The 22,963-nt window shown below is 42.5% G+C and overlaps 1 protein-coding gene across 4 annotated transcripts in view; it reads right to left on the bottom strand.

Annotated features, from left to right (window-relative positions):
- LOC125083626 (ropporin-1) overlaps positions 1-16,909 on the bottom strand; it is a 28,246-nt gene extending 11,337 nt beyond the window's left edge. For 2 of the 4 annotated variants that reach the window (XM_047700476.1, XM_047700688.1), the window contains exons 1-2: positions 16,692-16,909; positions 902-1,029 (exon numbers count right to left, since the gene is read on the bottom strand). In XM_047700476.1, the coding sequence (XP_047556432.1) occupies positions 902-1,017 (116 nt within the window). In that variant the 5' untranslated portion in view covers positions 1,018-1,029; positions 16,692-16,909. Of the gene's footprint in view, positions 1-901; positions 1,030-16,126; positions 16,269-16,691 lie in introns of all 4 variants that reach the window. The other 2 variants (XM_047700601.1, XM_047700547.1) reach the window with 2 other exon arrangements.
- Between the last annotated feature and the right edge of the window lie 6,054 nt (positions 16,910-22,963).

The following is a 22,963-nucleotide window of genomic DNA, read 5'->3' as shown; positions in this document are numbered from 1 at the left end:
TAGCTCTCGCTGTGCAAGCTCTTTCCACGGAACAGCCTCTGGAGGTCGCCCCTGAAAGGGGGCACCTGAGTTTGAGGCGCAGGTGGCAAAAGCCTGGCCGCTTTTCCTGCCCTCGGCACTCAGGGCTGCCTTCTCTCTCCAGAGTGCAATGTGCACTGTGTGGACATGTGCATGTTGAAGGAACAGACGAGTTCAAACAAACACGAAATAGAATTTGCCCAAAGACAAGCCACAGAATGTCTCTGATTGAGGCAAGAATGAGCTTGATCCGCAGTGGAAGAAGCGGGGTGGGTGGGTGGGGGGGGTGGTCCTCAACAAGGCGCAAGCGCAGAGGTGAACTAGCTGGAACCAAGCGGGCATGGTCCAGCTGGCGGCCTCAGCGCCCGGCTCCCCGAGGCGCGCTGCTGCTCTCTAGTGGTGAGACACGAGACCCGGCCCTACTTCGGACCAGGGAAGGCAGGCGGGGCTGCAAGAGCCCACCCCCACCTCCCCCCCACCCTACCTCCCCTTCCTACCCTCCGCCCCCCGCCCCCGCCTGCTTCCCCTGGGACGGGGGAGGGGGGCGCAGGGACCGCACCAGGTGCGTGTGCGGCCGGGTTGTGGGACTCTAACTCCTGCTGATCGCCTCAGGAACCTCAGCCGATTGCTCTGGGGTCCTATCGCTCAGTCTGGGTCGCTTAGGGGATGGCGACCCACCCTCACCCAGCGTGATGTATTTATGGGTGGATTTTAAAGCACCAGAGCAATTCGAGAGCTGAACATCATAAGATGATGCTAATCGGTCCCGACTCCCAGGCTGCAGCCATGACAACCTCCTCAGTTTTCCCGAGGACCTCCCCCCTCCACGCCCCGCCTCCACCCGCAAGGTGCACCCAGGGCTGAGGTGAGAACGAGTACGTACTCTGCAGCCCACTGGATGAGATCCTGCGGCTGGGTCCGAATGGCGGCTTTGGTGAATTGCTTCAGCAATTCCGGCAGCTCCGGGGGGATGCATATTTGCTTATCTGTCTGAGGCATTGCTTGGTCGACCTGATGGCAGGGGAAAGATAAATAAATAAATTGGGAATCTTTGAATCATAAAATGAGCGGGATCCTGGGCAGGATACCACCCTGCCTCTGTTTGATACTCTCCATACTGGGGAGAGTTCAGTCCCTCATAAGGTGTATGCATTCTGTTGTTACACAACTCCGAAGTTAGAGAATGGGTTACTAATCGTTGCTTTTCGTTCTTGTAAATAATTATGTCCTTTACACAATACTTCATTTAAAAAGTAGATATCAGGGACGCCTGGGTGGCTCAGTGGGTTAAAGCCTCTGCCTTCGGCTCAGGTCATGATCCCAGAGTCCTGGGATCAGCCCTGCATCGGGCTGTGTCTGCTCAGCAGGGAGCCTGCTTCCCCCACCCACCCTGCCTGCCTCTCTGTCTACTTGTGATCTCTGTCTGTCAAATAAATAAATCTTAAAAAAAAAAAAAGTAGACATCAGCAAGAGGTAAACAAAAATATCCCTTAGTGATGTCACCCCTGAATATTGGATATCTCCTTCCAGAATTTTTTCAGTGTAAATATATATGTGTTTGTATAAATAAAAACGGGGTTATGAACATCTTCCATTTCTCTCTCACACACACAACTGTTATGGAAGAATAAATTGTAGCAAAATTTACTCTGTGAATCCTTTATTATTTGATATTAGGTTATTTCCAAATAAAAAATAATCACTAAACAGCCATTTGGTGAATAACTCACCTTACACCTGCATGTATTTATCTTTTTAATTGTAAAAGAGGAAACTTGTACATTTCATTCAAAAGGTTCCAGGACAAATTGAAAAAAAAAACCATAAAAATCTATAGATAATATGCAAACAGCAAATTAAAAGATTTTGCCTGATGTTTGTAGAGAAAAAGAAACTAGATAAGCCAAAAAGCCCCCATCTTCACACCGACATGTTAGACAAAACCCAGCAAACACACCTTTCAGATTAGATTGTCTTGCTGAACTTGAAAAAAAGTGAGAGAAATCCTTAAGTTCCAAACAAAGCGAGTAAAGCAGAAAGGAGACGGTAAGCAAATGCAGAAAGTAAGGGGCAAATGTAGATGCCAGGAAGATGAACCTTTCATACAAATGATCAGACAAGTTGAAAACAGACCAGGTAGTAGGCCCACAAAAGTGAAAAAATGAACTGCTGGACTGAGACCCTAGAGGATAGCACACCCTCAATGTAAGCAGTAAAAATATGTGCCTACAGGCAGGGGGAAACAACCCAGAAATGTGTCTTCATTGCTGCTTCTTGTTGGGGGCAACATAGTTTCCCACAAGTCTGTTTGTTATGAACTAAGTCTAAGTTTTAGATTTATACCACTGACCCTGTTGGGAAATCCCAAGAAAAGAAACTAAAGTGGCCTCAGGTTGGTGGTAAAGTGGCCCCAGCCTGGTGGTACTCCATTCTCATTTACTGAATGTTCTTTTGTTTGAAGGAAGAAGAGTTCAAAGATGTTGATTGATTTCAGACTTCGTAAAAAGTCAAGTATGCATAGTAAATTTCAAGAGTAATTACTACAGAAATTATATAACCACCAAACCAGAAGAAAGGAGAAAAAGAATTAACAAGAACAAAACAACTTGATCAACCCACACAAACGCAAGAGAAGAGTGGGGAGAACATAGAAAAAGTGGATGAACAACATGATAGAAAGTAATCCGTGTATATCAAGTAGTCATAATAAAAAGCAAGTGTGGCCATCAAAATGCAGAAATTATCAGACCAGATTTATAAAAAATCCAGCTATAGGCACATCTGAAAAGACCTAATGACACAGAAAGCCTGAAGGTGAAAGGATATATGGATAAATAGGCAAATAAAACCAAAAGAAAATCAATGCAGACATGTTAATACCAGAAAAGAAACTTCAAGGCAAAATGCACTATTAGGAGTAAGGAGGGTCAGCATGTAATGATAAAAGCTTCATTGAGAAGACAACAGAGTTCTCATTGAGTAGGCCACAGACACCACCATGGGTGAATCTAGCAATGCTAGATGGAAAGGAAAAAATACCGTTTAGGATTACATGTATATGCTATTTATTTATTTAGAGAGCAAGTGGGGGAGGGGCAGAGGGAGAGGAAGATAGAGAATCTCAAGAAGACTCTGTCCTAAGCACAGAACTTGATGCAGGGCTCGATCCCATGACCTTGAGATCATAACCTGAGCCAAAATCAAGAGTCAGACACTTAACTGACAGAGCCACCCAGGTTCTCCCATGCATTTTATTTTCTATGTATGAAGTATTTCATAATTTTAAAGTAACCATTAAGAATGTATTGTTCTGGTAACTTACCAATCTTTTTTTGCTCCTATTGTCTGGAAATGTGTATATATACATATATATATATATGTATATATATATACACACACACACACATATATGTATATTATATATATATACATACATATATATAAAATTGTCATTAAATATACTAAATTTACCACTGTAGCCACTTTTAAGTATATGGTTCAGAGGCATTAAATGCATTCTTCTTGTTGTGCACCCATCACCACCAACCATCTCTAGACTTTTCCATGGTTTCAAACTGAAACTCTGTACCCATTCAACAATATGTTTCCATTTCCCCACTCCTGAGCTCCTGATATTCTGCTTTCTGTATTTATGAATTTAACTACTCTAGGTATTTCATGTAAGTAGATTCATACAGTATTTCCTCTTTTGTATCTGGCTTATTTCACTTAATATAAAGACCTTAAGTTTCACCCATGTTGTAAGAGTGTGTCTGATTTTCCCTTTTTAAAGCTGAATAATATTCCATTGGATATATATACCACAGTCCTCTGTTGATGAGCATTTGGGTTTTGTTTTGTTTTGTTTTGGTGTTTGTTTTTTTGTTTTTTTTTTTTGTTTGTTTTTTGTCTCTTGGCTACTGTGAATAATGCTGCTATGAACTGGGTATACAAATATCTTTTCAAGTACCTGCTTTCAATTCTTTTGGACATATACCCAGAAGTGGGATTGCTGGATCAGATGGTAATTCTATTTTTGATTTTTTGAGGCAGTGCCATACTGTTCCCTCAAAGAGGTTGCATTTTAGACTATTTGTATATATTTAGAACGTTTAGTTGTACAATTGTTTTATTTCTATTCTAAAGATTAAAATGGCCTTATATAAGTGAGAAGATGGCCCAACCCTAATTCACTAGGCTTCCAGGATGACAATAACAATGATAACCCTTGGTCAGTACAGAGCAAATTTAAGCAAAGCCTTTACCCCGTGCCTCTTCTAAGAACATTCCGTGATCTCTCTCCATTTTTGGCCAAACATCTCTTTTTCTCCATGATTAGTCCTTCTTCAACCTCTTGCAGTTCTGCTCTCCTGCCCCACCATTTTCCCCTTAAAACCATCAGTTACATCTATTAACTTCTGGTCTGTACCAGATGCTATGTTAAGTATTCTGCATACATTTTCTCACTTAATTCTCAAAATATCCCTAAGAGGTAGATTTACCACCATTTTAGAGATGATGAAACTGAGAGAAAGAATAAAACTTTTGAAATGACATGTCGCCCATAAGTGACAGAGGCAGGATTTGAACACACACAGTCTGATGCAGGAGGCATGCCATTAAACATGACTGTCCCTTCCTTCTTGAGGCTTTCTCTTCCTTTGACGGCAGATACCATTCTTGTTTTTCTATTTTCCTTTGCATGCCTCCTGTCACCGTAACTTTTTTCCTCTTTTCTTGTGTTAAGCATGAGTTTGCAATCTTCCCAAAGCTCAGTCTTCAGCATTCTGAGTTTATGTCTTTCTGTCACTCTTTTTGGAGAGCTCACATTCCCTCATGGCTTCCTCCACCGCAAGATGGTGGTGATTATACTTGTTGTCCATCCCTGACCTTTCACCTATGCTTTTGTTGTTCACTTCTTACTGCTTCCGGGATACATCTCCACCAAAATTTATTCTCCATCTCCCAACTAAGTCCCTTTCCCAACATTGTGTCTGAAAATCACGCCACTATTTTCTCAGTCATTTGGCCTCTCCTGGGCCATCCATTCTCTTCTATGTGTTGAATCTCATGAAATCCCATGGATAAATATTTCCTCTGAAATGTGTCTTCCATTCATCCCTTCCTCTGTCTACTTCTTTTCTCCTGGTCCAGCCCCTCACCACCTACTGTGCAGGCTCCTAACTGGTATCCCTGGCTCAGGTCATTCCCTGGTCTATTCTGAGTGTGTCCAGATCGGTCTTCTATGCTGCTGTTAACAGATCCGAGAGCCCTGTTCACAAAATGGCAATCATATCCATCCTGACTTTCAAGGTTCTCTATACTTTACACACAATTTTAAATTAGAAATTTTCTGCTAGTATTTACCAACACAAATTTCCAATGTGTAGTCTACTCTGGCATCCTTCCAATCCTTCCAGATTATGTATCTGAAGGTTGCTCATCCATTGTTAACAGAACTCTGTCTTGCATTTCTAGTTCCCTCAGGATGTTGCTAATTTTGGCTGGTTTACTTGGAAGTGCTTTTTTTTCCCATCTATTCAAACTCCACACACCTCTAAGGTTCATCTTGAGTTCTACTACGTCATAGGTCTTCCTAGAAAACTCGGGAATCATCAGATATTATGTGTAATACACATGTTGCCATTTCATCCCATTCTGCCTTTTACAGATCTCTACAGCTGAGCTTTCCACAAGTGGCCACGGCAGAATGGGTTACAGGTGTCTCCAGGAGAGATGGATGGTTGTAAACTTTTTATAGTGATGCAAAATTTACAACCATTTTACAACAATTCATTGATTTATAACAGTTGAAATTATATTCGGAAACAGTTGGGCTCAGTCAGTAAACTTCCAGATTTCAGTAATTATTGCTTTTGTGCTTAAGGTTTTATGCATAATACCTGCCAGAGGAGATGCTTGTATAGGGTTTCCCCCTTTATCCATCATGTTAGAACCATCTCCGTGAGTCTGCTTAATATCGCTTAATTGTAATGTGTTTATTACCAGTGATAATCATTTGTGCATACATTTCAAATGTGTAGTGCTTTCATTTAATTTGCTCTTATTTTTTATATTTTTCTCCCAACAAAGAAGACATATGTGCTTCATCATTATCATCACCACTTGCTCATTGTTTGAAATTGTGACTTGATTTATATAGTTATTTATTCTTGGCCTTTGATGTAAAATATTCAAAATCTGATTCTTTTTTTTTTAAGATTTTATTTATTTGGCAGAGAGAGAGATCACAAGTAGGCAGAGAGGCAGGGGGAAGCAGGCTCCCCGCTAAGAAGAGAGCCCAATGTGGGGCTCAATCCCAGGACCCCGAGACCATGACCTGAGCTGAAGGCAGAGGCTCAACCCACTGAGCGAGCCAGGTGCCCCCAAAATCTGATTCTTAATGAAATTTTGTAATGACATTACTTGTTTGTAGAAATAAAAAAAAGTTTCTAAAAACAAATAATAGAAAATAATTTAATTGGTTTAGAAAAGGGGTTTGGAGCTCTTCAATATTCCTTGAAAAATATTTTCCAAAATATTAACTCCACTTCATTATAAGTAATTGCTTATATTCTTAGAAATCTAGCACTTTGGGGTGCCTGGGTTACTCAGTTGGTTAAGTGTCTGCCTTCAGCTCAGGTCCTGATCTCAGGGTCCTGGGATTGAACCCCGTGTTGCCCCATGTGGGTCTCCCGCTCAGCCAGGAGCCTGCTTCTCCCTCTCCATCTGCCCTTCCCCCTCCTTTTGCAAATGCTCTTGCTGGCTCACCCTCTCTCTCTGTCCCTCAAATTAAAAAATATATATATATTAAAAAAAAGAAATCTAGCACTTTATTAAATCATATTTTCAAAATTCCACCTTATCTATCAAATGCTTAATTTTTCAAAAATTTTATGTAATTTATTTTAAAATCTTCATAAGGAAATGGACAACCTTATCTTCTTTGCAAATTGATTTGTTATGGTCAAAAAGGTCCATAGTTGCCTTAATACTTTCAATATATTATTTATTTTCCTACCATAAAGTATAATTTAAGATTGAGTAGTAATCATTTTTATTAATATCTATTATTTTTAGGATTTTTCAGTTTTAGATTTGTTTGCTCTGAAAATTTTTCCTTTGTCTGCCTAAATATCTAATTTTCATGGAAAAGTTATCAAATGAAGAAATTGGTGCCAGGAAAAGTATGCCAGGGCCTCAACAGAAAATGTCTATATTACACAGATAGTTTCTTAAGAGGATAATTCTTTAAGTTTCTGGTCTCCAGACCCTTTAAAAGTTATTGAAGACCCCCAGGAGCTTTTGTTAACATGGGCTTTATCGATCAATACTTATCATTTTAGAAATTAAAGCAAAAATGTTTAAATATTAATTTTAAAATAAAAATAAATCCCTTACATAATAAGCAACATTTCAATGTAAAATAACTATAGTTTCCAGAAAGAAAAAACCCCTTAGTGAGAAAAGTGGCATTGTTTTACATTTTTTGCAAATCTCTTAATGTCTGGCTTAATAGAAGACAGTCAGATTCTCATATCTGCTTTGCATTTAATCTGTTATGATATCACACATCATGTAGCTTCTGGAAAATTCCACCGTATACTCTTAAGGAAAAGACCGAAGAAGGCATATCATGTCTTAGTATTATTACAAAAGCAGTTTTAACTTCATGCACTCCTACTTCCTAAAGTCTCAAGGCTCCTCTGAAGTCCCTGAAACCACACTTTGAAAACCACTGTTTTAGGAAACCGTTTACAACGGCATTTACAACAGTAGTTTACATCCAACTGGATTGAAGAAGCTAATTAAAAGGTCTCATAATTAGGAACTAAAGCCAAAATGTCTCCCACAATTATGGGCTAACTCATTTTACCAACCTGCCAGGAAAGTGAGCACACATTTGGGACTAAATGAAGCCAAGGAAATATATAAATGTTACTCTGGAATAATACTATTAAAAGATGCATCAATGACATTCTGTACAAGACTAATTAATCACAGCATTTCCTTGCAGAATGGTGAACCCGCAGATGTTAAGTCACTGTGCTCAGTTAATCGCTCTAGTTAGAACCCCTGGGGAGGAATGCTTGGAAGAATATGGATTGTGTTGCCAAAAAGTACCAAAACAAACCACTCAGGGTAATGTATATGGAGTAGTAACTAAGCACTTTAACACAAATCAGATGTTCTAGATTATGCAAGCCCAGCAGCTCCTGCACTGGTGGGAAAACTGTGATGACAGGAAGGCAGGAAGTCTTTCCATCTTATCTGCTCTCCATGTTCTCAATGCCTGAGATGTAAGTGAAGACATTGTTTTGTCCACAATAAGCTCTTGTCTGGAGTTCCCTGTGAATGTGAATTCCACCTTAAAGGATGTTACTAATAAAATCCAAGCCATCCTGGTTCTGTTTCCAGCTTTATGTGAAGAGACTATTTGCTGTTTCCTACCAAGGTACCTATCAAAGGAAAAGTTCTTTCTCTGGAGATTAGGAGCTAAAAGAAAATTTGAAAAAAAAAAAAAAAAAGTCAATGATTTTTATTGCAGAGTTGTCGAGGAGAGTATTGTCTTCAGAAAATTGGCTTAGTTGACATTTTTGAACACCAGAATGAATTTAATCAAAATCTCAGGAAGTGTGTGAAAATAAGTATACCAACAACACTCATGGGTTGAAAGGAAAAGTGAGATGACATGCAGTTCAGTGGGGAGTTTAACTGATACTCTAGCTTCAATCCTAAAGAAGACTAGCAGCAAAACATCTGTTAAGTGTCACATTATTTGGAAATACATGATATGAAACACTTCAAGCGCATTAGAAATCTATTCATGTAATCACGAGAGTTTCAGTGAAAGAAAGAAGGAACTGAGTGATCCAGATTCTGGTTAATAGTGAGAAAGGAGTTTCTATCAACTGGAGAAAAATCAGTAAATACCCTTCTACTACTTGCCAAGATGCATCTGTGAGGCAAACTTTTCCACTGATGGTAGCTAAAAGAATTTGAAGAGAACATCATTACAAGATTGTTGTTGGGAACCTCATGTATTTGTTTCAACACAAAACTTGGTATAAAGCAAACTCCTGATAAGAAAGCAAGCTTGACTTCTCTTTAAAAAGCTTTAAAATGTTTATTTGGGAGTTTCATTCAAATTAAACAGTTATATCTTTACTGTTACTCTGTATTCTACTTTAATTATAATTATGTAATAAACCTATATTGAATTTTTGTATAAGCTCTGTATAAATCTCCCAGTACCCTGCAGTTTGCCCCAGTGTGCATTACATATATTTCTTTGTGTGCTAGGACATGAAAAAGGCTGAGGAAGCTCAAGTACTTCTGTTGAAAAGCTTTTAAGTTTTCTTCCAGTGTTGAAGTTGTAGTGTTTCAAAGATGAAATTTCAAAGAAATTTCAAAGATGAATTTCAAGGAAATCCTGCTGGTTATTGAGATCAATTTCTAGTAAAAGCTGAGAGTTATATATTAAAAAATGTTTATTAGAAAGTAAACTATAAAAATACTGCTTGTTAAAGGAAACATTAGCTTCTAGCTTAAATTGTTCACCTAGAGTATTAGAAGCCAGCAAGAAAGTTTGAGACAAATTAGCAAAGGGAATAAACTTCTTTCGATTGCAGGGAAAGAGAATTCATAGAATATCCTACAGACCAAAGACAGCTGGTACTTTTTTTTTTAATTAATTTATTTATTTGACAGACAGAAATCACAAGTAGGCAGAGAGGCAGGCAGAGAGAGAGGAGGAAGCAGGCTCCCCGCAGAGCAGAGAGCCCGATGCGGGGCTCAATCCCAGGACCCTGGGATCATGACCTGAGCCGAAGGCAGAGGCTTTAACCCACTGAGCCACCCAGGCATCCCCAGCTGGTACTTTCTAAAGGAAAGAGGAGCCAAGAGAAAGAATAGGAACATCTGACTAATGGCTAGCAGAAACTCCTTTACTAAGGAAGCATTCGGAGGCAGTGGAACTTTGCACTAATTTATTAATAGGAGCTGGGATCCCCTCTTGAGAATTGAAATTGCTTGCTGGGTTGTTAAGGGGGGATAGTTAAGCTCTCTGCTCAGCGGTGAGCCTGCTAAGCCTCCTCTCTCTCTGCCTCTCTCTCTGCCTGTCTCTCTGCCTACTTGTGATCTCTGTCTTTCAAATAAATAAATAAAATCTTTAAAAAAAAAAAAAAAAGATTTCTGACACCTATAAAACACCAAAGCATGAGCAAATTTTAAGATGGTCATATATGATTCTAAGATTGAGATCTGCTGATTGAATTTGAAAGAACAGAAAATTTCTAATCTATTACAAATGTATTTTTATTTTATAAAATGGTAACAGCATAATAATCTTTATAATATCATTCAGTGCAGCACAGTCCAACAATGCTTCACCTCTACTCTCAAACTCCTTCACTCCTGCTTCTGCCTGGCTTGATCTTCCCATTCTCCAACAACATGATTCTATTTCTTATTTAATTTCCAGTGAATGACTTTCCGCCCAAGGCTGCATCCCACCCAACTATCATCCTCACTTGGAGAATGTGTAGCCATTCCCTATCTGAGTGAGACCAAGGAAGTCAGAATGAATCCACACTGCCATCCTTTTGGCATGCCCCATGTTTTTTAAATTATATGTTAGATGTCTAAAAACTAAAGTGTGTTTGGGGTGCCAAAAATTTCTAATCTGTCATGCCACTGCTGTTTGACTACCAAAAGCCTTGCAGGTTTTTCCCTTTCCCCCAGTATAGTTGCTCTGCAAGGGTCAAGCACAATCCTTAGTCCACAGCCAGGGTTGGCAAATGGCCCCAGGGGAAAAAAATGGCTCGTGATCCTCTGCTCACCTTGGAGGGGCTCCACACCCTCCTGGAATTTTAATCCATCTACCTCATTGCTTCTAAAGCTCTCCACTCTATCTACAATGTTTTTAAAAATGTATTTTCTAGGGGCATGTGGGGCTTAGTCGTGAAGCTGTCTTTGGCTCAGATCAAGATCCTAGGGTCCTGGGCGGGGAGCCCCTGAGTGGGGAGTATAAATATATACATATACATATGCATATACATATACATATACACATATATTCTAGAGTTTTAAAAGTTGTTGTAGTTGAACTCTAGAGCTACTGCACCCTACTATCTTTTAGCTGGAGATAAGGCCCATTTTCATGGCTTCAACCAGAGCTCCATTCTGATGCCTCCCAAATTTCCCAAGGTAGGCTCCCAACTACACGGCAATGTCTTCACCAGCTACCTACTATAGGGTTCTCCTCTCCCATAAAAGCACCCCAAACAGACTTTTACTCTCTCAATTGCCTTATCTGATGTATCATGGCCATTTTTGATCCATCTTTCTCTTTCATTCCTCAGTTCAGTCCTTGATGAGCTTTTTTTAAAAATATTTTTTAAAAGATTTTATTTATTTATTTGACACACAGAGAGAGATCACAAGTAGGCAGAGGCGCAGGCAGAGAGGGCGGGGGTGGGGGGAAGCAGCCTCCCTGCTGAGCAGAGAGCCCAATTCAGGACTCGATCCCAGGACCCTGAGACCGTGACTTGAGCCTAAGGCAGAGGCTTAACCCACTGAGCCACCCAGGTGCCTCTTGATGAGCTTTTTAAAAGAAAACTGCCCGTTAGGAAAAGAAAAAGGAACACCTTTTAAAAAAGGAAGGAGTTTGGGGCGCCTGTGTGGCTCAGGCAGTTAAACGTCTGTCTTCGGCTCAGGTCATGATCCCAGGATCCCGGGATCTAGCCCTGGGTTGGGCTCCCTGCTCAGCAGGGAGCCTGCTTCTCCTTCTCCCCACTGTTCCTGCTCTCTCTCGCTACCTCTCTCTCATTCTCTGTCAAATAAATAAATAATCTTTAAAATAAGTAAATAAATAAAGGAAGAGTTTGACTTACATTGTTTACAAACAAGAGAACTCATGTACAGAGAGGTGGAGTGACTGGCATAGGGTAATAGTTTACATCGGAGCAGATGCAAGAATCTGGGTCTACATACACCATTGCTCTCTCCATGCTACATCTTACTGCCTCCTTCTCTCTAAATAATAATAATGCACTGACACATGGATTTTCTCTAGGACAACCCTTGTCTCCAATATTATGTCCTGCTGTCTCCCTAAATCTTGGATATTCCCTTTTGCATCATGAAAAGTATTTTTTTTTTAGCACATTGAAGCAGAACAAAAATTATTTGCCAGAGTATGTCCTAATGTTTTGTCCTGAAAATATGGTAAGTAGTCCAACTATGTTCCATACAGTTGCAAAGAATGGAAGGATGGCCAGAATAAGAAAGGCCTACGAGCAGTTATTCATTGTTCATTCACTATCTCATTTAATCTTCACAACACCCTATGGGTGGGAAGGTTCTAATATTATAATCATTTTCCCAATGCCAGGAAACTGAGGCTTACTTTTCCCAGGTAACATGTCTTCGCCACTCATATTATCACATCACTCTCAAACACCTTTAGAGGATCTTCATTTCTTTTCTCATCAAAATGATGTCCTGTCTGACTTCCAAGTTCGCCACAATTCATCTTATTCATATTAGCTTTGCCTCTCCAACTTTATTTCACGGAAATCTGGATCATTTTCTATTCTGCGCTTAATCCACGGTCAAGCCAACCTAGCACTGGATGCCAACAGCAATATTGCTAAGAGCTGTCCCCCCTGACCTTGTCCTTTTTTGTTGAGCAGGAGTTTTTGGCTTTGTTAGCAGCAAATTTATCAAAATTGCTTATATGTCATGCTAATACCACCTCTTGGAAATTATATGAGTTCCACATATTCATCATTTCAGAAGTGAACAGGTATCCCTTTTCATTTATCTTAACTCCTATTTTAAATCCTCCATGTTCATATCATGGTCCACAAGCCCAGGGACACCATTATTGACTGTGTTCCCAAAAGTTGTGCAACATGTTCCCTAATATGGGGATCTGGCATATAAACCTGGGGCCACCTTAACACTGTCTTTAATTAGTTTATTAGGCTTCATTTTTTCAGGGTGAAACATCAGAATATCCTCACATCATTTTCCTCCTTTTACTTGTCATTTGAACTTCTGACTTCATTATAGCATTCCTATGATTCAGAAACTCCAATATGAGAGGGCTCGGAGGGAATGCAATATAGTTTTCAATATAAAGAGAGGGCTATTGGGGCTCCTGCATGGCTCAGTCAGTTAAGCATCTGTCTTTGGCTCAGGTCATGATCCTGGGGTTCTGGGATCAAGCCCCCAGTTGGGCTCCCTGCTCAGTGGAGAGCCTGCTTCTCCCTCTGCCTCTGCTGCTCTGTCTGCTTGTCCTCTCTTTCTCTCAGTCTATCTCACATAAATAAAATCTTAGAAAAAAGGAGAAGGCTAGGGTTTTTTTTTTCTTGTTTCCTTAACCATTCCTGATTATGTTCAACACTGTACTTGTCTCTTCCAACACAAACTGTCCTGCACAGCTAGGTGAGCTGTAACATCCACAGAGCAGAGCAAATGCTAGTGAAGAAGCACTCCTGGCTATTAGACAGGAGACCGGGATTCTGGTCCTGGGCCTGTCTTTGACTAATTATGTGATCCTGAGCAAGTAATTAATCCAATAAAACCTTATGTATCAGGACTAGTGCTGAATACTGGAGTACAGAAATAAATGAGTCATATACCCTGCCGTCAGAGAGCTCTTAGGCTAGAAGAGACTGATAGAAAACTAAGTGATTAAAATAGGGCAAGTGTTGGGGTGCCTGGGTGGCTCAGTGGGTTAAGCCTCTGCCTTCGGCTCAGGTCATGATCTCAGGGTCCTGGGATGGAGCACCATATCAGGTTCTCTGCTCAGCAGGGAGCCTGCATCCCCCTGCCTCTCTGCCTACTTGTGATCTCTGTCAAATAAACAAATAAAATCTTAAAAAATAATAATAAAATAAAGTAGGACAAGTGTTAAAAATGCTGTCCTAGATATAGGAAAACAGAATCTCCCAGATAAGACATCTAACACTGGCCGGACAGAGAATGTCATCAGAAAATACTTCCGTAAGAATGATGGTATTGAACAGAGACTTGGGGAAACCTGGTTTGCTCATTGCTGTATTCTCAGACCCCAGAAAAGTGCCATGTATATAATAGGTACTCAATAAGCATCTGTTAGTACTGGTGAAAGCATGGAGGGAATTTATCTGTGGCCAGACTCCTTAGACAAACGTGTGGAGGCATCAGAGAGCGTGGTGAATTCAGGGGACTGGGAGTGATTATGGAGGATTAGGGTGGGCAGAAGTGGAGTAATTGTACCTTGGCCTGGAACTAGAGCCCAAGACAAGAATATAGAAGGCCTGGTATGCTGTGCTAAGGCTTGAGAACTTTATCTTGAAGGCAGTAGAGAGCCACTGGAAGATTTAAGCCCTAGAGTCACACAATCAGATTTGAGTGTTAGCTTGATAAGCCAGTTACCAATTTACTGCTGCTCAGTTCCAAAGGTACCCTGCATGCAGCTAGCAATGCCCAATGGCCACCAGCTTCCCTTGGCCCCTCTCTGCCTAAACTCAGTGGCAAAGAGCAACAATCACCCATGTTCATGTTCTTTTCATAAATGGCTTCTTTGGGATTCTAGACTGCGGATTTTTGCCTGCGTGGCACCTCATGAACCCTGACCACACCCTTGTTGACAGGCTTGTGGGAGGTCAGCTCCTTCTTGGGTGATCTGTCTCAGGGGTAGTGGTTGCTCCTTATGTTAGTGATACCTATAAACTTTAGATCTCTCTTTACAGCTTGCTAGCCAATCTTCCATTACTCCAATCCCATTGTAGTTAAAAATTCTTTATGTTGAAATTTCTTGGTTAAACTTGTATATTCTCTCTCTCTCTCTTGGACTCTGGAACACACACTGATTCATCAACAGCCGCATAGATGGACTGAGGGGAGTGGAGTGAAACTTTAGGCAGGGCGCCTGGTTAAAAGAATATGGCAGCACTTTTGGCAACAACTCTTGAGAACCTCATTGCCTTTTAGGAGGTGCAATGGGGAGGGATAAGAGAGGCAGGAGTAATAGGACTTGGTAACCACTGTGGGAAGAGGACAAGGAGTGTAGGGTGACTCCCCACTCTTCAGGCTTGGATGACTAGGTAGATGGTGACACTGTGGTACAAATGGAAAACACAGGAGGAGGCGTAGGTCAGATTCTCCTGCCATGTTCCTTTTTACTCTCAGGAGTTCCATGTACTTTTGAACCACAGAGACTTAGTTAGAATCATAGATTCCTTAGGTTGAAGAGGCACCAAAGCCCAACTTTTCTGCCTTTGAGCAATATAGACTGTTCACATCAGATAAAAGAAGTGAGGAAAGGCCCATTCTATCTTAATAGTCCATGATTCTAATGTTTTATAAAGTGCTTTTCTGGGGCTCCTGGGTGGCTCAGTGGTTTGAGCCTCTGCCTTCGGCTCAGGTCATGATCTCAGGGTCTTGGGATCGAGTCCTTCATCCTGCTCTCTGCTCAGCAGGGAGCCTGCTTCCCCCCTCTCTCTCTGCCTGCCTCTCTGCCTACTTGTGATCTCTTTCTCTCTGTCAAAGAAATAAAATCTTTTAAAAAAATAAAGTACTTTTCTACTCTTAAAGCTCTCAGTAGGGTAGGTCTTCTCATTTATTTATCCCAGGCCCCCACAACTCTTTAAAATTCAACAGATTTCCCTTTTTTTGTGAAGCCTACAGGACTCCCAATGTAGAATGGCAGGTCATTCAACATGTGTTGTGTTGGATGTGTTGGATGCTGAAGAATATAGGTCTTATCAAATATGTAGTTTAGATTTGTTCCTGGAATTGCTTTATTTTTGTTTTATTGGTGTAGGCTAGACAGAGCTTCAGTTATAATAACGGAAGGCTGTAGTTACATGAATAAAAGCCTCCAACACCAGAATCTCAGAGGCAGTTGCTATGAACAGCTCTTGGATCTAAGGACCAGGCAATTGTATAAACTTGTTTGGGCTTGGAATAGGAGATGGTGGGTTTTAGACACATGGCTATCCTTGCATGGAATGAACCTCCCACTTTTTGCCTTTTTTTTTTTTTTTTGCCTTTTTCAGCACAGCTTTCTCTGACCTGTCAGTTCCATTACACCCTCTCAAAGAGCACCACTTACCTACCTCTCCTTAGCAGCACGTAGCTCAGCTCTAATTTTACAGTATTTGTATCATTCTTCGATTAACATCTGCCACCCCCAAAAGACTAAACTTGAGGGTAGGAACAGTTTCTGCTCACTACGGAATCCCCCAATGCCTAGCCTGGAACACAGTCAGTGATCAATAGATATTAGGAAAATGAATGATTGATAGCAGCTGTTAAAGTTTTACTCACACCCATTAATCCTCATGACAATCTTCCCATAAATATGGGGGAAAAAAGTGGTTTCGTTAGTCTGGAGGAGGCTTTGATCCCAGATTCTGTTCTAGTTTCAAATCACTGCCCTCTGTGCAAGAAATCATAAAACAGTAGCTTTGGGAACAAAATACATACTTTAGGCAGAGAGCAATAATCACCCATGATCACATTCTCTTAAAGATCACAGCCCTCTTCTCTTGCTCTGTGAACAAGGAGGGCTTCAGAATCCAGATGGGCCCATGGTCAGGACTCTCCCCTCAGACCTGCGCAGCCCTGGAGGCGCTCAGCGCACTTCCCTCCATCCACTTCCCCTCTAGGGTAGCTACCTGAGGCTCCTCCCAAACCGGCTGTTTGATACCTCGCGTCTGGCCTCAGGCAGGAGGTGTGGAGACAGAACCAGTCCCACGCACCCTTGGCGGAGGGGAAAGCCGCAGAACCCGGGCGGGGAAAGACGGTACCGGCTTCGGGCTCAAGGGACCGGGGAGGTGGGGTGGGACCAATCGGGCTTTGTTAGCGCTTGGCCTTCGCCTGGCAACCTGGACGCTGGCCGCGCTGCCTGGCAACCGCGGGGGTGGGGCCCGGGCGCGACGTCACAGAGCCGCCCCCCCCCCCCCGCCCCGCGCCGCCCCACCCCGTCACGCCCCGCCCCGTCCCACCCTGTTCCCTCCCACCCTACCTCCTAGGGTTTCCAGCAAAGACTTGGGTTGCGGAATGTTCGAACCCACCAGGAACTGTCGGGGTTTTGCTCGGGGTGGGAGGACCGGAATGCCTGGCTGTTTAAGGTTAGGGCCGGGGGCGTTAGGAAACCCGGGGGATTTACAATGGGCTTTGGCAAAGTGGCAGTTTACAGTGGGCTTTGTATATTAGAGAGCGGAAGTGGAGGAGCTTAAAGTGATCTTTTGGCTTGTGGAGAGTGGGTAGGTGAGGAGGAGGCAGGCGAATAATAGTAGCCAGCATTTGCAGTGCTTTTGTGTGTGTGCCCAAATGATTCCTAAGTGCATGACACGTATTAACTCTTACAATCTCCCCGTGAGGCAAGTATTAGTACGATCTCCGTATTTACAGGTGAGGAGAAGGCGCAGAGAGGTCAAGTATGTTGCCTTAGATCACAGGAAGTGGTAGGGTTAGGATGTGAACCACGTTGCATGGTTTCAGATTCCCCTCTCTTAATCTCTATAATGGGATGTGAACCACGTTGCGTGATTTCAGATTCCCCTCTCTTAATCTCTATAATGCTAAAACAATCTCTAAAATGCTAAAACAGAGTTAGTGTGGAATCCACAGAGCTCGAGATGCCTGAGGCCACAGGGAAAGAAGGAAGATATTCACCAAGGAGAATGGCATTAAAGTCTCACACAGTAACTCTGGAGGTAGGTATTAACCTTCACTTTAGAAATAAGAAGTAGGTTCTAGGCGCCTGGGTGGCTCAGTTCGTTAGGTGTTCTACTCTACTTCTCTGAGGTCTTGATCTCAGGGTCATGCCTTAAGTCCTGCTGCGTTGGGCTCCTCACTGGGCATAGAGTCTACTTTAAAAACAAAACAAACAAACAAAAAAAAAACAAGGTTAGAAATAAAAAATAGGTTCAAAACTTTGAGTAACTTGCCTGTGGTCAACAGCTGGCAGTAGGGACAAATTTGATTCCAGGTCTTCTGATTTCAGGATTTTTTTTTAAGCTCCCAAGGAGGCAAGAAAAGCCCCGTCTTTTTCTGCTACAGCTGTTGTCACTTAACACTCATTTTTAAAGTGGCCCTTGCATCATCAGGTCTTTCAGTCCTTTTACACACTAGTGTGTGCTAGTCTAAATCATTGAGTTAGTTCATCCAGGGCCTTCAAAGCTTTCTCTAGTTGTGAGATGAAAGCCGTTGTCTCTCCTTAAAGCAATTTCAAGCATCAGTGAGTAGGCATGGGGGCTGGGTGTTTGGTTTATGTATGCAGAAGGCTTTTCAGAACCTGTGGTCATCCATTTGTGAAGGGCTCAGTGTGTTGGCATTTGTCAAAGTTTTGCAGGTCCTCATTGTATACCTGGAGAGTCCTGGCTAATCTGGGGATGGCCACTTGCCCATAGCTGATTTGGGGATAAAAGGAACTTAACCACTGGCCATCACCTGCCTTCCTGAGCTTGTATGAACGGTCTACCAGGCGTTGGCATCTGCTTTAGGAATAGGGCGAGGCTGGAGGTTTGAGTGCTGCAGGGGCCTCTTCCAGGAGAAAAAGACCCCAGTGGGGTCCATTTTGTGTCATAGGAGGGAAGAAGTTGTGCTTGTCTCTTCCTGCTTTCATGTGGAGGACGTTATACAGAAAGGAATGAATAATAATGATCTTCATGTCAAAGAAGGAGTGTTTCTGGTAAAGCAGTGGCCCGCTGGAGATAGAAGATGAGAAATGGACTTTTAGTGTGGCAGGAATTTTGTGATACTGACCAAGGTGGTCTGATGTCTGCCAAAGGTAGGTTGAGGGACAAAGGTGAGGTCGTCCTTGATCTATCAGTAATAAATGCAACAGATTATGGTGAAGAGAATATGACTTTACAGGAAATGATAACCACAAAATTCAGGAAGTTGCTTTCTTTTGAGAGGCCTGGGGTGGGAGAGCAAGGAGCCCATAAATGGAAATGTTTGGTGGTGGTCGTTCTTGGTGAGATTGGTGGTTTTGTGGGTGTTCATTGTGTTTCAGAATTTATATGTTCTCTCTTATGTTTCAGCTATTACATAAAATCTATGTAAACTCATCAAATGGGTCACACTATTTCTATTTTCTTGTGTAATTGAGAATTGACTGTATACATTTTCATTATTTCACTTTCCCTTCATTCCCATCAATGTCCAGGTACGCTCTAATTTCTCCCATCATATTCCCCTGCAGCTTTGCCCCACTGCTCTACTCCCCTTTACTGCAAAGCTCATTTAAAGAGTTGTCTGCACTTGCTGCCTCTAATTTCTCTTTCCAGTCTCTCTTGAATCTACCTGAATCAGGCTTTCAGTCTTATCACTCACTGAGACTATTCTTGTCAAGATCCCAAAATGACATGATGTTAAATCGAAGATTATCTCTTAGCCTCAACTCAACCATCAGCAACACTTAACACTGATGATCAGTTTCTAATCCTTGAAACCCTTTCTAGGACATCACACTCTCTTGGTTTTGCTCCTTTCTCACTGCCTCTTCCTTTTCATCTCTTTTGCTAGTTGTTGAGGACTCAATGTTTGTGCTCCCTCTCCCAAATGCATATGCTAAAGCCCTAAGCCCCAATGTGATGGTATTTGTCAGGAGGACTTTTGGGAGGTAATTAGGTTTAGATGAGGTCGTGGGAGTGGAGTCCCTGTGATGGTCTTAGTGTCCTTTTAGGAAGAGAGACCAGAGCTTGCTCTCTCTGACATGTGAGGATACAGCAGGACAGTGGCTCTCTGCAAATCTTGATAAGGGCCCTTCCAGGAACCACGCTGCCAGCACTTTGATCTTGAACTTCCAGCCTCTAGAACTGTGGGAAATTAATGTCTATTGATTAAGCCCCCCAGTCTGTGGTATTTTGTTATAGAAGTCTGATCTCTGACCCTGATTCATTCTTCTCTCTGTGATACCTTAACGTCAGAGAGTTGCAGGATTTACCCTTGGACTTCTTCTTTATCCACATGTACTCCTTTTTTTTTTTTTTTTTAATCTCATCTGGTCTTATGTTTTAGATACTAAATTTATATCTCCAGCCCCAATTCTTCCCCATGCTCCACACTAGAATATCCCATTCTCTACTTGATAACATCACTGAGTGTCCAATAGACTTCTCACACTTAATATGTCCCAAACTATACCCTTTTTTAAAAAAGATTTTATTTATTTATTAGGGAGGGGGAGAGCACAGAGGGCAAAGCAGACTCTCCACTGAGCAGGGAGCCAGTTGCAGGGCTCAGTCCCAGGACCCAGAGATCATGACCTGAGCTAAAGGTTTAACCAACTGAACCACCCAGGCACCCCTCCAAACTCTACTCCTGATATCCCTTTCCAAACCCTACACCCTTCCAGCTCCTCCTCTGCTTTATTATCACTCCATACTATATTTTTAAATTTTTGTTTTATTTTTTAAAGATTTATTTATTTGAGAGAAACGCAACACAAGTAGGGGATTGGGAGAGGGAAAAGCAGGCTTCCCTCTGAGCAGGGAGCCCGATGTGGGTCTCGATCCCAGGACCCTGGGATCATGACCTGAGCCAAAGGCAGATGCTTAATGACTGAGCCACCCAGGTACCCCCAATTTTTGTTTTATTAATTGGTCTATATTCTCTCACTGTAGTGCATGGGTTTTTGTTTTATTCACTGTATGTTGCTGGGGCCTAGGATAGCCTAGGATAGGGCTACACATGTAATGAACCCTATAAATATTTGTTTGCTGAATAAAATTCTTTTTTTCTTCCACCTTTCTTCCTTCTCCTTTCTGATTCTAAAAGGCCCTCCTGAGAAGTGATACATCAGTGTCTGTTCAGCTTTGCTAGCTCAGTATCTGAGGGTCTAAAGTTATATTTGGCCAAGGAAGGGACGGATCTGGCACCAGGGGTAGGACTCTTGACCTGCCTTAGGGCCATGGCCATCTCAGCTCAGATGGTAAGTTCTACCTATCCTGTGTGGCTTATCTTGTGGTTCACTTTTTCAGATCTTGAGTTGGCCATTTCCTCGGAGGAAATGAGTTATGGCCTGCTAGGGTCATGGGGAAGCTGGGACCAGGGAACAGCAAGGGTCACACCACCATCAGCCCTCCCAGGCCCCCCCATACTTATGGAGCTCAGCTGTGTGGTGTGGTTTTCAGTCTCCTCATGGAGCCAGGCCACCCTGTGGACATAGTCTCTCTTCATTTATATATTAGTTTTCTCTTGCTACATAACAAATTACCACAAACATAGTAGCTAAAACAACACATATGTATGGTCTCAGTGCCCCCGGGCAGGACCCTCTGCTAAGGGTCTCACCAGGCTAAAATATAAGTGTTGGCTGGGGCTATGAGCTTGCAGGAGGCTTGGTGTTCTTTTTCACGCTCACTGATTGTCGGCAGAATTCAGTTCCTTGTTGTTATAGGACTGAAGTCCTGTTTTCTTGTTTGTTGTTGGCCAGGAATCACTTTCAGCTCCTACAAGCCTCTCTCTGGTCCCAGCAATGCAGTTCTTTCGTGAGAGCTCACAACATGGCTGTTTGCTTTCTTTCAGTTGGTTTTAAAGTCTCAGCAGATCAGGTCAGGCTGGCCCAGGACAATGTCCATTTTGAGAGATCCAAAGTCAACTAATTAGAGACCTTAATTACATTTGGAAATTCCCTTTTGCCACATAATCTTAATCCTGGGAGTGATAGCCCATCACATCCACAGGTCCCACCCATACTCAAAGGGGTGGGATTATATAAAGGGTGTACACTAGGGGCTAGAATCTTGAGGACCATCTTAGAATTCTGCTTACCACAAACTGTATCTTTGTGAGGAGGAAAAACACATGAAGGTCCACCATCTTTCTTCAGAGAGAAGGACTGACAGAGAAGTATGGCTACCCTTTGTTGGTCTGGATCCTCAGGTCTTACTGCTGCCTCTGTGTGTAACCCTTCCCTCAGGACTCTAGGGGAACAACACTGTGGGAGCAGGGGATGGAAAAAGCTCCGCTCTTGTCTTGACATTTGTGACTTCTGTGGCACTGTTGATTCTCCTCAGGACTGCTCCCACATTAGAGAAAGGAGATCTCTTGTAGTAGACATAGCCCTGGGGTGGGTGGGCTGGTGAGAGGGACAGTCACTGGGCTGAACTGCTTTCCCCCACAGAAAACTGCCTGGTTTTCCTGCCTCTGGTGCCTGCTATTTCCATCTCACATTATTCTAAATATGCACATCACCATGTCCCCCGCCAAAAAAAAAAAAGAAAAAGAAAAAAGAAAACTTCAGTGGTTGGCTTCTCCACCTTCCTCCCAGAGAACTTCTATCCATAGGAGGAGAGAAGCCTGTCTCTCTGTAGATGACTCAAATTCGCACCTCCAGTCCCAGCCTCCCTTCTCAACTTAGTCCCTTGTCTAAACGCCCCAGGCTTCCTTCAAACAAGTTCACAGAAGACATCATCCTTCCCCAAGGCCAGCCTCACACATTCCTAGCTCTGCCAGTAGAGACATCATCCTCCTTGTTATCCAGTCTACAAACCGAAGTCACCTTCCGGCACCCCCTCTGCCCTCCTCATGCAGCCTGTCTGCTTCCCCTACACGGGGTCTGTGGCATTGGTCCTTTCCTTGTCAACATCACTGAGCCACACTGGTTCCAAGCCCTTAGTGTCTCCTGTCTGCACTGTTTCAATAGTTTTCTACCTTCTTAACTCTCTTTCCTCTCCTCTCCCAGTGATTCTCAGTTAGGGGCAATTTTGTGCCCCCCAGGAGACATTGGTCAGTGTCTGAAGATACCTTCGGTTACCACACCTGGGAGTGGGTGCCAGCATCTGGGGGTAGAGGCCAGGGATATTGCTAAAGATCCTACAGTGCTCAGAGCAGTCCCCAAACAAAGCCTCATCCAGCCCCAAATGTCAATAGTGCTGAGACAGAGAAACCCTGCTTCGTGTCCATTCCTCCATGTTTCCTGAATGTTATAGCC

The sequence above is a fragment of the Lutra lutra genome, chromosome 1 (assembly GCF_902655055.1).
Source record: "Lutra lutra chromosome 1, mLutLut1.2, whole genome shotgun sequence".
Lineage (NCBI taxonomy): Eukaryota > Metazoa > Chordata > Mammalia > Carnivora > Mustelidae > Lutra > Lutra lutra.
Note: the sequence above shows the minus strand (reverse complement) of the source record. Positions and strands in the feature narration are given on the sequence as shown.